Source organism: Eucalyptus grandis, chromosome 6 (genome assembly GCF_016545825.1).
Source record: "Eucalyptus grandis isolate ANBG69807.140 chromosome 6, ASM1654582v1, whole genome shotgun sequence".
In the NCBI taxonomy this organism is placed as follows: Eukaryota; Viridiplantae; Streptophyta; class Magnoliopsida; order Myrtales; family Myrtaceae; genus Eucalyptus; species Eucalyptus grandis.
In genome coordinates this window covers 52,965,583-52,979,081 of record NC_052617.1, presented here as the reverse complement: position 1 = coordinate 52,979,081, position 13,499 = coordinate 52,965,583, and the positions used below count along the sequence as shown (strand labels likewise).

At 43.0% G+C, this 13,499-nt stretch overlaps 1 protein-coding gene across 2 annotated transcripts; it reads left to right on the top strand.

Annotated features, from left to right (window-relative positions):
• Window positions 1-9,704: 9,704 nt before the first annotated feature.
• On the top strand, window positions 9,705-13,114 carry LOC108960628. Of its 2 annotated transcripts, none has more exons than XM_039314973.1 (6): window positions 9,705-9,794; window positions 10,051-10,184; window positions 11,523-11,578; window positions 11,676-11,730; window positions 11,808-11,846; window positions 12,266-13,114. In XM_039314973.1, the coding sequence occupies exons 1-6, from the start codon at window positions 9,746-9,748 to the stop codon at window positions 12,317-12,319; spliced, it is 387 nt and encodes a 128-aa protein (XP_039170907.1). In that variant the 5' UTR covers window positions 9,705-9,745; the 3' UTR covers window positions 12,320-13,114. The 2 variants fall into 2 exon arrangements, with proteins under 2 accessions (XP_039170907.1, XP_039170906.1); XM_039314972.1 differs by having other exon boundaries at window positions 11,808-11,858.
• Window positions 13,115-13,499: the final 385 nt, after the last annotated feature.

Here is a 13,499-nt window from a genome sequence, read left to right as displayed (position 1 = left end):
GTGTCCTACCGGCCTCCCTAAGGAGTTCTCCACTCCCGGTCACTCATCCTACAGGCTCTTTATAGATGTCTATTTTCCGATTCCAACATCAGGTTAGAATTTGAGTGACCCCACAAACACACTATCAAACAACTATCAATCACATGCATCAGCATATTAAAAGCCTTTTTCCTACTAACTATCCCATGATTCATCACACATTATCACTCCATACACAGACCATGCTCTAATACCACTTAAATGGGGATGTCACGCCTCGAACCTCGAGCGCGCCAACATCCCACCATGGTCATGCAAATGTGACATTCCCAAGTAGTATCGCCGACCCCATTCATTTATTATTGCGCAAGCAGAGCGTAATATAAAACCCCTGACAATGAAATACGGGATAGAAAAGCATGAAGCAAAAACCACACCATAACACTTTCATAATTCAACAGAATTACAAACAGAGGTCTACGGCCAAAGTCTACAAAAGGCCGGCTCTTAAAAATGAATTGTCCTACGACCTACAAGTCGGACATGTTCTCCAATCTTTATGACTTCACCTCTGCAACTCATCAAGGCCAACCAAAGCTATCTGGTCGCTCCGTCCACTAGGGACCTGAAATTTTAATCCCACAACTAGGATGAGACATCATCTCAGCAAGTTCAACCCCCTAAACCCCTATTAGAAAGAAAATACGCCCCAGGTGGCCTAGCCACATCACACAGAAGACTTACCTCACATTCGTCTTCATGCAGTTAGCACATTTTATATAATTCAACCACGTGCAATTATGATAACCAAACGACTGAGGCACAATTACATTATTAGAACAATTCAACCACTTGGATCGTCTTAGCAATCAATCAACTCGGCCGATTACATGTCATTCTAGCAAATCAATCACTGCTTCCAATCACGACCCTATAGGAAGGTTTAACAACCAGTGGCAATCACGGCTCCACTCAGCACGACCTTTAATTAGGTGGTAGATCTCGGCCCGATGGGCATGACCTCTAATAGGTGGTCAATCATGGCCTCACCGGGCACAACCTTTAATAGGTGGTCAATCACGGCCTCACCGCGCATAACCTTTAATAGGTGGTCAATCACGGCCTCACCGGGCACGACCTTTAATAGGTGGTCAATCACGGCCTCACTGGGCACGACTTCTAATAGATGGTTAATCACAGCCAATCTCCCATCAATTTCCACACTTAGGATTTTATAAAGAATCCTTATTTATCGCAATCACACTCAATTTGTCACAACCAATCATCAATTTCGAATTCTAAATGCACAGTAGCGATCGGCACGAAATTCTGAGCAACCGGGGTCAAAAATAATTTTTCATTTTTTTTATAAATAATAATATTTTAATAATTTCAGAATATAATATAATATTATAAATTCTAGAATTTCGAAACAATTAAATAATTCAAAAATAAAACCCTATTATGTCCCACCAAGGCTTATTATTAAATAACTCTATTAGCCTTAATTAAACATACTTTAAATTAAACAAACTTCTTAATCCAAATCACAATTAAATAAACTAAACTATCCACCTAAACTTGCTTAACTTAGACTAAGCACACTTAAGGCATCATTAACCGTCTAATCAAGATTTAGTGAGCTAAACTCACCGGATTAACGAGCCAAGCGGACCAAAACGACGAGAACGACGCGATGATCGACTTTTTCTCAAGGCGGGCCGAGCATCCGGGCCGGAAGTCGGCCAAAACGGGCCAAACGTCCGTTTCCATACCCATTTTCCGCAACCCTCTCGTTCGCAGCTAGATGAGGCGGATGGGGCCGAGATGGCAAGGCGAGGCCGGTGGAGGGCATCGAGGCTCAGGTGAGCTAAGGTGGTGGCATACGATGGCCGAAGGAGCTCCTATAGCTCGCGCGAGCTGAACAAGAGCTCGGGACAATGAGTTGGGCGAGAAGACCGCCAAGACGCGCGGCCGCATGGCGGTGCGCGAGGACGGCAGCTCGGCGGTGAGACTACGCGGGCGAGGACGGCGAACCCGGCAGCCGGCGAGCGCAGGCGTGGGCGGCGAGCGGCTTCCTCGACGTGCCGCAAGCTTCGCCGGGTCTTCGGTGTCGGGCAAGCGGGCGAGGCGCGCGGGCGGCGACGGATGAACGGCGAGGCTCCGGGCCGGTGGCGTGCGACGGCCATGGCTGCTCCGGCTTCTTCCGCATTTCTTTGACCTTCGCACAACAAAGATGGAGGAGAGAGGTGACGGGAGAGAGTAGGGGTGTGCATGGTCCGGCGGCGATTCCCGACCTAGAACCGGAACCGCCCCGCAAGGACCGGTTCCGAAAATTGAAACCGGGATCCACCCATTTGTTGCATGGATCCACCGAGAACCTGGACGCCGGTCTAGTCCGGTTCCGGTGGATCCATGGAATCGATCGACGCGGAGCGGTGGCGAGTAACGACGGAGGCACAAAGTGACCGGTTTGGGATCTCGCCGGCGTTGGTCGTCGCGGTTGTAGGGGCTGCAACGGCATCGTGGGTCCTTTCAAGGCGAAGCGAGGCCGTGGCGGCCGGCGCGGAAAGGGGGCAGCAACGGCGGAGGGCAGCGGCGGCAGTGTCGACGCTCGGGGAAGAATCGAAATGGTTGCAGAGATCGCGCGGGGGCGGCGGAGTAGCGATGGAGGCGCAACCACCGGTTCGGGATTTGCCGTCGTCGTCGCCGTTGTAGGGGCTGCAAAGGCGCGATTGCGGGCGGAGGGGCCCGTAGCGAAAGCAACGGCGATGGGTGAGCGGGCGAAGGGTGCTCACGGCTGCTGGCGTGGTGGTCGACGCGGAGGCGAGCTGTGGCGTCATGGGTCACTGCTGGGCAGAGCAAAGGCTGTGCCGGGTGGCGGCCAGCACAAGGGGGCGGCGGAGGAGCAGCGGTGGCGTCGACGCTTGGGGAGGAACCGAGGAAGAGACAGAGAAGAGAGACAGAGTCACAGAATCGAAGAAGTCGAAGACAGAGAAGTCACGCGGTTAGGGTTTGTTTTGTTTTAGTAATTTTTTTAGTATTAAAAATTAATCGGTCCGGTCCGTGGTGGTCGGGCGGGCGGATCCGCCCCTCGGCCGGAATCGGACCAGGGCACCCACCGGTTCCCGTAAATTGGAACCGAGAACCGGATTCCCTCAAGAACCGCCGATACCGGGCGGTTCCGGTCCCGGCTCCGGGCGGTTCGGGCGGTTCGGGTATTTTGCACACCCCTAGGAGAGAGAGAGAGAGAGAGGGAGGAGAGAGGAAGGAGAGAGAGAGATGGGACCATGTCTCTCATTTTCTTTTCCTTTTCTTTAATCCCTCAAACATGGTCCACCATGACCTCACATGAGGTCATCTTCCACTCACACCAAGCTTCCACAACAATCCTCCAATGGGTCCAATTTCATTTTCCGTTGGGGCCTAAAATCTTGTACATCAACTTCTTCAATTCCAATCAATTCTCTTTCAAATGAGTACAATTAAAGTTCATAAATTAATCCACTTGTTCCTAATAAGACTTGTGACACACCATGACTTCCAATTTAATTCGATCTCAATCTCACGGTTAATTTCACTTTTGGCACGATGCTAGCACGCCAAACATACCGGATAGCATTTAGAAATTTTCATGCATTTGACGTGGTTGATCATCTCAAGCCACAATGTACATCTTTTGAAACATTGGCGAATTTTGGTTGTCGAGGTAATCTCAATGTTTCAAATATGGACACAGGGTGCCCAATCGACAGAAAAGTCGGTCTAGTGCCGATCGACAAAATTGTGCGATCCGGTGGAATCACCCACACTTGATCACATGCCTCTGTCGAGTCGACCTATCTCGAGTCTCTAATCGATTTTTATTTGTGCCGTAATGACCCAGGGCATTAGCTCGGTCGAAAGGTCGCTTCTGGTCAAATTCTCGAGTCCGATGCATTGGAATTTCTTAGCGGCTTCACTCCGATAAAACTAGTTTTCACATGAGTGGCCGACTCAAGGAAAAGAACTATATGTGTGCCAACGAAATGCCCGTCTCAATTTATTAAAAATAGAATTGGAAAATCGGGATGTCACAGAAAATATATTTAAAAGGTTTTTAACTTGTTTTGCATGTGTTTTTAATAGATGCGTTTCTAATGCTCCCAGCTCCTACCATTCCTTCAAGCCCTAATAACCCGAAAGGAATACAACATTTAGAGATGGGTATTAAATTGATAATAACATAAGAGATTCTTATTCATTTAAAGTTAAACTTAGGATGTTATAAAAAAAAAAAAATGCCCGTTGCCTACTTTCCAAACTCATTAGGGAAACTTTAAAAAAGAACAAAGACCTAGAGTGATCAATCAAGAGTCGAGATGGTTCTTTGATTATCAATCGTACTTATAGTTTAGTGTAGAGAACGAAAGACGCTGCATAGTATGTCTTGTCTCATGACATTTTTTTTCTACTCGAGCAAATGAAGTGTAAGGTAACAGAAAGAAAAATTAAAGTTGGTGCGCAAGGTGGATGAAAAATTATATTCTGCTTCTTTTGCGTCCCCACAACCCACTGAAGAGAGTCTATTGCTTAGGCTCGGAATTCAATCCAAATAATAATTCCAAAGGCTCTCAACTCGTGGAATGAGTTGGAATATCGATGCGTCTGACGAAGAGATAATGGAGAAGGGCCGCGTAGATTTGGTTTGGTCACCCACCGAAGTAGGAATTTCACACAAACTCACTCGTATCTCTGATTTTTCATTAGAAATAACCTTCTCCTTCTTCTTCTTATTTTTTAATGTTTCTGTACGCTGATTAAAACCTAATTTACAAAGGCATCTTGGATGCACATTGCAGATACATTTTGAATTTGAAAATATACACACAAAATACAATTAGATGTTGTGCTTAGATATAACAATATTTTTAGTAATTATAGACCGAGAGATGTCGCTGGCAAGACACTGCGGCAACATTGTTCTGGCGACAATGGGGAGGCGGGTGACAACATTCGTAGTGGAGACAATGACAATAATCAGACCAAACCTATGCAAATTATTTTCCGGAAATGCAGATCTCTAATGGCAACCTCTTATCGAAATACTCTTCAGAGACCTATTCCCCATTATTCTAGATCGTACCAAAAAAGGGTTTCGGATGTCAAGTGTCGGCCTAACAAATTCTTTTTCGTGGCAACTAAAGCACTGTCAGTTTTCTGCTGGTTAGCATATTCGGAACCTTTTACTCTTACGTACTTTATGTTAACGTCGGCCAAAAAGTCACTTTTTAGAGCCTTATGCTTTTAGTCCACTGGACATCTAATTATCTGTGAAAACTAAAGGAGGACTATCAACAGAAATCAGCATCACACTTGGGGCATGACATCAAGATCCAAGCAAGGCAATGGCCACTCCACAAAGAAAGACAGAGACACCTGTTCAACATAAAATGAGCCCATCAACTTGCATTTGAAAAGCTTGATGCAGTACGAACTTCTGGTGAACTAATACGGAAGAGGATAGACCTTGAGCTCGTAGCTCCAAAAGCTCAAATCCAGAACTGTGTACGGGGACTAAAAATGGATACCAAATGCAGCACTTTGGTTTTGCAAGCATCAGTCCATCGTCCAAAGGTAAGAAAAAAACATACCACAAATCGGAAACACGCCAAGGGTAATGCCAAGTGTTGGGAATTACTGATCCCCGAAAACCGGATTCGACACCGAATCGAACCCCTAAATCAATGCGGAAGACGAAGCCGGGAAAACACGCATCACCGATCGTAAAGACACCACGGATTCGAGCGTACCTTGTTAGCGCGAATTAAGATTAAACACCAATGCCGAAGAAGAGGAAGAAATTCTGGCCCCGTTCGATCTGATGATGACTTGAAGGAGAGAAAACAGTGCCTTGAACTTACTGTTCTTTTTGGAGGAAGAGAGAACGCGCGGGAGAAGACGTACGTTTAATTGTCAAACGTTGTCTTCTCTCTCTCCTCCCTTTATACCTCTCCCCCTCCACGGGCCCGGCCCGTGGGCCGGGCCCTTTGAGCCCAATTTGAGCGGATGGGCCAACTCAGGCCCATCTCATAAATCTATCACCAAGAGCCGCAGAAAATGCCAGCTGCTTTGGTTCTGTACCCCCTGAGAGCACAAAATTTCAGAAGAAACGTCAGTTCTTTGTCACCCTCGATTCCGGTAATCATTCTCCCTTAGAAGAATGTCTTCATACGCAACAAACGCAACACAAAAAAGGGCCCAGCACCGGGACAGCATGTCCTAGACATTCGAACTCGGCAATCAAAGCGTCGCAGCGACAATGGAGATCTAAATCTCATGTTTCAATCGACACAGGAACTCCCATAGATTCCAACCCACGTTAAAAATTAAAACCAACAATTCGCGTGCTGGCTTCGACGCAGTGAACGAAACAGAACAACACCAAATATTCGGTCTCTAAGACGGACGGACGAAAAGGAAATCGCGTCGAGTAACCACACGCAAGTACAGAGAAGCAGCGCAGTCACTCGAGAAAGAGAGAGGGAGGGAGGGAGTACTTGCGGAGGATATGGAGAAGGGGATCGGCGACCTTGCTGGGCAACCAAGGCACCAGCCCACTTCCCGAAATCCTCATCGTCATCTACTCCGCGATCCCTCGAGATTCAGAATCGAATGCGAAGCTCGACCCGAGCTCTCGAATCGAATTTTGGTCGCGCGGAGACTTGCCGCTTCAATCTCTTCGATTCGCGAGCTTGCTTGCTCGATGGATAGCTAGCTTGCCATCTGGCGGACGCGTTTGCTTTCGATATTGAGGAACCTGTGTTTCCCGGAGCCGTCAGTTCCACTCGAGAGATATAAATACGTCTTTTCCTTTCCTTTTTTTTTTTTTAAATCTTATATTTGGCAATATCATCGATACGGTCGTCGAATTCTTAAGTCATTATTCAATTTGATCCTTGAAATAAACTATGATTAGTTAATTTGATCACGTGCTGTTTTATTCAAACCAATTCGGGTCTTCCAACCGGCAATGGTAGAACAAATGTTCAAGCTACGAGAAGAGTAGTGGAAGTACCTCCCTCCCCCGGTTGAAAACCAAATTGGTGATTGACTCGAGTGGAATTTTGCATGATAGTAACTCGAATGTTTGAACTCAAATAATCCCTCGAATTCTGAGATTTTAATTGACTAAAGTCACCTATCGACCTCAAGATGGCCATCGGAGTGCATTGTCAAGTAAGCTATCAAAGACGTGGGTTAAAGTGAAAATTTACTTAGGTAATGGGAACTTCAGCACAAAAGCGGCGGTTGTCCAAAAAGATCTTGACGAAGTAAATACCAACTGATGGGTCTTGAATTTGGTAGACAAGGACTTTACCTAAAATCCAGGACCTCATTTGGCTTGGCTTTTATAACAGTGCTTGCTTTAATACTCACACCGAACTCGACGAAAATTTATTGTGCAAGTATCCTTGCGACTTTCATATCTTAACACCCTATTTATTTTGTGAAAAATGTTTTAGTTATTGATGATAATTTATGTTTAAACATATTTGTGCATAACAAAAATAATTATCATTCTCTTACTTTGATAAGTGATTTCGAAATGTGTTTAACTCCAAATCTGTCACAGAGCGTAAATTCAAGAGCTCTCCTCAAGAGCTTTCCTCAATATAGGATGAAGCACATATTTAGACAAGCAAATCAACGTGTCAATATCATGGCAGAAAAAAAAAAAAAAAGGCCACGTTCTACTGGGAAATCTACTAGTTATGGAAGACCAATTGTTAGAAATTTTAGAAGTCACCTTTTTCTACGTCTCTTTATTTTTCAAGACCTTCCCCTCCTTCATTGTATCCCCCCAAAAAAAAAAAAAAAGCTTTACTCCTATTAGAATTAGAATAAGAATAAGAAAATGGCAGTAAAAGAGACTTGTTCAAAATAAGCAGTTTTTATGACTCAAACTAAATATTTTATCGCAGGTATACAATTATGATAATCACTCGGGGATGTCAATACCAATGGTTTCTTTCCACCATTTTTAAAATTCCCGAGGAAAAGGAGCTAGAGGATCAAGTTTAAGTGAATATTTGAGTGTGCAAGTCACCGTTCAAAAAAGTTGGGCACGTCAATTTAGTGAAGGGTATTAGAGTCATTTCCTTCCCTTTTAAACTTTTTATTTTTTTAAATTTTTTTGGCCGCTCTCCGTGGGTGGGACAGGTCAGGCTAGAAATCGGCGTCTCTTTGGCGCCCAATGTTAACCAATCTCGCCGACGTCCGATCTTCCCATCCTCCCTCTGCTCCAGCTTCACTCCCCACTCCCCATAGCCAAACCGCTCGGTCGTCTCCCCTCATCAGGTGCGTCTCTCGCTCTTGGTCGTCGTCCAGGGGTCGCCGCGACCGCGAGCTCACAGCACCGTCGCTGGCGCCGGCCCAGCGCGATCGTCGGCGACGTCGAGCTCGCGGCGGCGGCGCCGCCATCACGAGCTCGCGACTCCTCCATCGCTAGCGCGTCTCTGTACTCATCTCCGCCTCTTTCGAGAACCTGAGCGCGCTTCGTTCGGTCGTCTGGCGGTTACGGCCGAACGACGCGTTCCTGTGATCTTGTTGCGTGATTAGGTGGTTGCGTTCATCACTGCGTTAGAGCTTCTCTATCGTCAATGTCGTGTGATGCAGAGGGTTCCGATGAATGTCCAGTTCTTACTCGGTCTGTCTTAGCTCGGGGCTCTGTTGACGAAGGAGTTGGAGACGCTAGTTCATAATCGGGAATATAAGCCCTTGCTTTCGCTAGATTTGAGTTTTACGACGCAGTATTGCCGCACAGAAATTTTTAAGGGAAAAGCGCCTTTGTTTGATGATTTTCCGCTTTGGTACATGGTGCGGCAAGTGATATGAATGTCTTTACAGTTTGAAGATGGAGGAATACTTGCAGTACAGGAAGGCTCTGTGATATCGAATGAACGGTACTTCTATACCTGTCGTTCTCTGAAAGAAAAACATGTACACCTTCTGTAAATAAATGTTGCTGAGTTGCAATTGTGAATTGAAAGATGTGGAGGATCAGGCGGCCAAGATCTCAGTCGAAGAGCAGATGCAGATTACTACCATTCAATCTCTGGAAAGCGACCTCACTTCTGGTTCAGTTTATCTCTCTCATGTGCTACTTTCTCTTACACACATGACCACGCTCAGGCACACATGATTGATGTATTTGTGAACTTATGTATTACCTGATCTACACTTTTGCTTATCTACCTGTGGACTACATACTAAAAACCGCAATAACTTTCTGCAAGAGTTCAGTATAGTATGCAATGCTTTCTCTAAACTCATTGCCTATATTCGTGTTGGATATTTAAATTCAAGCGAGATTCATGCAAAGCTTTTCATGAGTGAATGCTTTTCAGTTAAGCTGACATTATTTTAACTCTCAATATGAGTCGTCCCTGGGTAGTACTAATTACACTAAATGTCAATCTTTTATCAAATTAGTGTTGATTATCATTTTAAATTTACATATAAGATGAAGATGATGGTAAGTTGAATCATGATGATGCTTTATTAGCGGAGTTGTAGCTGAAAGACGTTTAACTAAAGAGGTGCATGCTTGCTAGGTCTCTTTGTACATGAGAACACCCAATTATTTGATGCGCATTAATTGATAATTCTGTTTGTTTCAGAGAGCATCTTTCCAATCCATAATTGATATTTCTGTTTGTTTCAGAGAGCATCTTTCCAATGCTGAGCTGGTGTTTGTTCTCCTGTCCCTATCAGTTGATGGGTTATGGACCTTGTTGTAGGGATTCAAGAGCTGCATGATTCTTCTTCACCTCGTGTGTGATAATTACAGTAACTTTTTAAATTTAAGCTTTACTCTTCTTCTATATCTCCTTGAAAGTATTTACACAATCAATTCGTGCAAGTTATTGTTAGTTTGGCCAAAATCTTTTATCCTCGTGTTTCAATCATGACTGCTTTCGGGTGATTTTGTTGTGCAAGCTACTGTATAGACTTGTTAAAAGCAAACAATCTTTTCCTTTTCTTAGAGGACTTAACTTCCTTTTCTTTTTAAAAACGTTGTTTGTCCAGCAAAATCTGAAATTCAGAAGCTTAAAGAAGGAACAGAGCAGATGATGACTTCAAAAGGTCAAATATGCTCTCAGATATTGGACAAACAGAGAAAGGTCGCTTCTTTGGAAGCTGATTGTCGCACACTGATGCAGGTAGAGCTCCTCCTTATTCAAATATGTGTAATTTAATTAATAGTGATGAGTTAGACAAACTTCACCAAAAGAGAGGAAAAGAAGAACACGATCACCTGTTGGGTTCTGAAAAAGGAAGTGATCTTCAGCCTTATATCTGATATGCTGAACTGTGATATCCGTCCTTCACCGAGATCTTGTGATAAGATGCTATTCTACCTGCCTTACTCATTAACTCCAGAGATAAATCTTACGCTGAGATGTAATGTGTGGAACTTGGAAAAATCTTTTCCACCATTCTATCACGTTGAAATTCAACTTTGCATCCAATTCAACAGAAATAGTATGCCGCGTCCTTCCTCAAGTATATGTCTCTCTATTAGTTGATTGGTCTTTTGCTTGTGTTGATGTGAATAATTTGTTCAAGCTGCTAGCTTCATGATATCTTAAAGAAAATCTGTGACTTAAAGTTCAGGCCTTAGTCCACTCCGAGATAGAAAGATACCAGATGAAGAGAAGTATTGAACTCTATTGTTTGCAGCGATTATTTTTTGTGTAATGGCTTTTCTGATGATCAGGTTAGTGCATAAAAGCACTGTAATATGTTGTGGGAATGGAGACGATCATACATCTCAAAATAATTCTGGAGAGTTAGACATTGTATTAAAAACTAATATACCACCGAAGGTTGATAGATAGCTTACAGAGAATAGTTTCAAGATTACAGTTTGGCTGCTTTAGATGGCTAGTACATAGCTTGGGACGTCAAGCAGAACTCTAATGTCAACATGGATTTTAGATTTGGGTCAGTAGCAGAATGTGAGGATGGCGAGGAAGTTGGTAAATTTTCAAATTTGTCTTTCAATTTACCGGACATGGACGTTTATCTGATATGAGCTGACATCCTAAAAGGCAGTCAGACCAGTGATGAAATGCATAAATATCTTTTTCCTGGAGCCTTTTCATAGTTTCCCTGGAGACAAATTTTATGTGCTAAAGTGCTATTTGCTTTAATACTTGGCTGTCGAAGCAGCTAATACTCGAATAGGAATTATCCAAATGTGTGAAGATAGGTAATTTTTCACTCATTTCTGTGTTGATTTTCAAGTTTATCCATGTAGAACTGGCAAGAGCATATGTAATTTTGATTTTGACACTTTTAAAGTCAATTGTGTGAGATTTCTGTACTGTGCAACCTTGTGTTTATTATTTATATTTAAGGAAATTGAGTTGGATCTGATATGGTGGACGATGATATATATGCTGGAGTGTGAGGCTTTCCACATGATCGATTATGCTTAATAAAGAAAACTTGGGTAATTTTATCTTACCATAAATACTTGTTGGAGTTCTTCGCAGACTTTGGAGCTAGTCCACCAAGGAGTAAGCTTATTGGCCAAACTTGTTGAGAAAAGGTTACTGGCCTGTTCTCAAGTATCTAATTTTGTTGTGTCCTTGAACCCAAAAGATGCTGTGTTCTTCACCTCTTCACTGAATTTCTTGCACTTTCAGCACTTACTATGCCAAGGTTGCTGAGGATATAGATGTCAAATTCCAGAAGCTACAAGTAAGATTTCTCAAGTTTTGACCTCTCAACTTCAGAATGTCCACCAAGCTGACAGTTTTTTTATCCTGTTCTTTTAGGGATGGCTTAACTGTCGCATGCCAAGCCCAGACACAGGAGTGCATGACTTGGTACTCCTTTTTGTTTATTCTTCTTTTGGACTTGCTGTTACCTTCAGATTTTAAATTTGTCATATGGAGGAGGATCATCCTTTGTTGTGCTCCAACCATATATGTACTTTTAAATTCGCTCGCTCACAAACAAGTACAAACATCTTGGTTTGCATTACTTCAGTCACTTTTTTCCCTCTTGTAGTTCCTCAATATTGATCTTCGAAAGGCTGAACATTTTTTATTTTGTGAACTGAAGGCTGAATTTATGATGGGACCTCTAATTATATTATGGTTCCCCTCTCGGAAAGAGTCTGTTAACCACCTTCAATTCTCTTATGTCTGCCTTGGCTATTACCTTGCAGCCAAATGGTTAGTAATAAGCTTATTAGACCATAGCAGTGCTTTGCTAACCAGAATATTGGCAGGTCGAGGAAACATTGGATGAAGAAAAGGTTACAGCTGGAGGTATGGGTATTTAGCCTTTTCAAGTTTGACCTATTAGACCATACATGTGATCTTCTTTGGAGTTTTTATTTTCATGTCGTCATGATCTATTGTGCTTTTTAACAGCTTGACACCTGTTTCTTCAGCATAGATCATCATTTTGCCATACACTTAAAACAAGAATGGTTTCATTTTTCTTTGCTTTGGTATGAGTTTAGTTTGACAAATATATTATTGAGATATGTTAGCCAGTTCCCTTTAATAACTGCTGAGTCTCTGTCAACCTTTCCTTAATTTATGCTGGAGCACTGCCAATTGTTGTCAGGCTGTTTGTTGCTTCATCTGGTCATCGCAATCTGATGTTTCAACTTAAGGCAGGATCTACACCAGGAAAACTTATCACTTGCATGTAAGTGTCAGTAAGCAGATACAATTGGAAGCCATGCTCCCTGTACTGTACACCGTGAGGTTTTGTGTTACAAAAACTTCCATTGCGGTTTACTTTTGATATCTAATGCTGATACCTTTGCAGCAGGAGGCAAACTTTCCAATCACCTCCTTTTTGATAACATGGTACTTACATACAAAACTAAAAACAAAAGAATTATGTTCATTGAACAGCGTAGTTACTTAAATTTAATGCTTGAACTGACAGAACAAGGGTGGATTCTGTTACAGCAAAACTTGACGAGATCAAAAGAGCAAAAGCTAAGCTAGCTGTAGAAAATTCTGCAGTTAAGTTCATATCTAAATTTCACAATGTATTGATTTCACTTCTCTGATTAAAATGATTTTCACTAATTGTCAAAGCTTAGAGCGGACATGTGATAATGTGCACCACACTGCTCATCTTGGAAATAAACACTAGAAAAATAGAGCATGCCAACTCAGGGTCCTGAATGAAGCACATTCCATTCCAATTTTATAATCTGGCAGAAAACTGCCATGGAGCAGGTCGATTCAAATTACATGCCTAATCGACTAAACTGATACCTCTAGGGGGGTTTTAGCTTTGATTTGGTACTCATGCCTCCATCATTATCTGTTAATTTCGCCATTTGGCATGAGTGTGATGTACAATTTTTAATCACTAGAAGTAAAGTTGTTAAGAGGCAACTAAACATTAGGAGCTAATATCCTTGATTTACAGCTTATCATCATTTCTTCATGAACACTAATGGTGCTAGTGCAACGCCTATTATTGCAGATGAAGCA

Coding starts and splice junctions, on each gene's coding strand:
- LOC108960628 (XM_039314972.1), top strand. CDS start 9,746: ATGGACCTTGTTGTAGGGATTCAAGAGCTGCATGATTCTTCTTCACCT. Junction 10,185..11,522: donor ATTGTCGCACACTGATGCAG/GTAGAGCTCCTC, acceptor AGTTCTTCGCAG/ACTTTGGAGCTAGTCCACCA. Junction 11,579..11,675: donor GCCAAACTTGTTGAGAAAAG/GTTACTGGCCTG, acceptor TTGCACTTTCAG/CACTTACTATGCCAAGGTTG.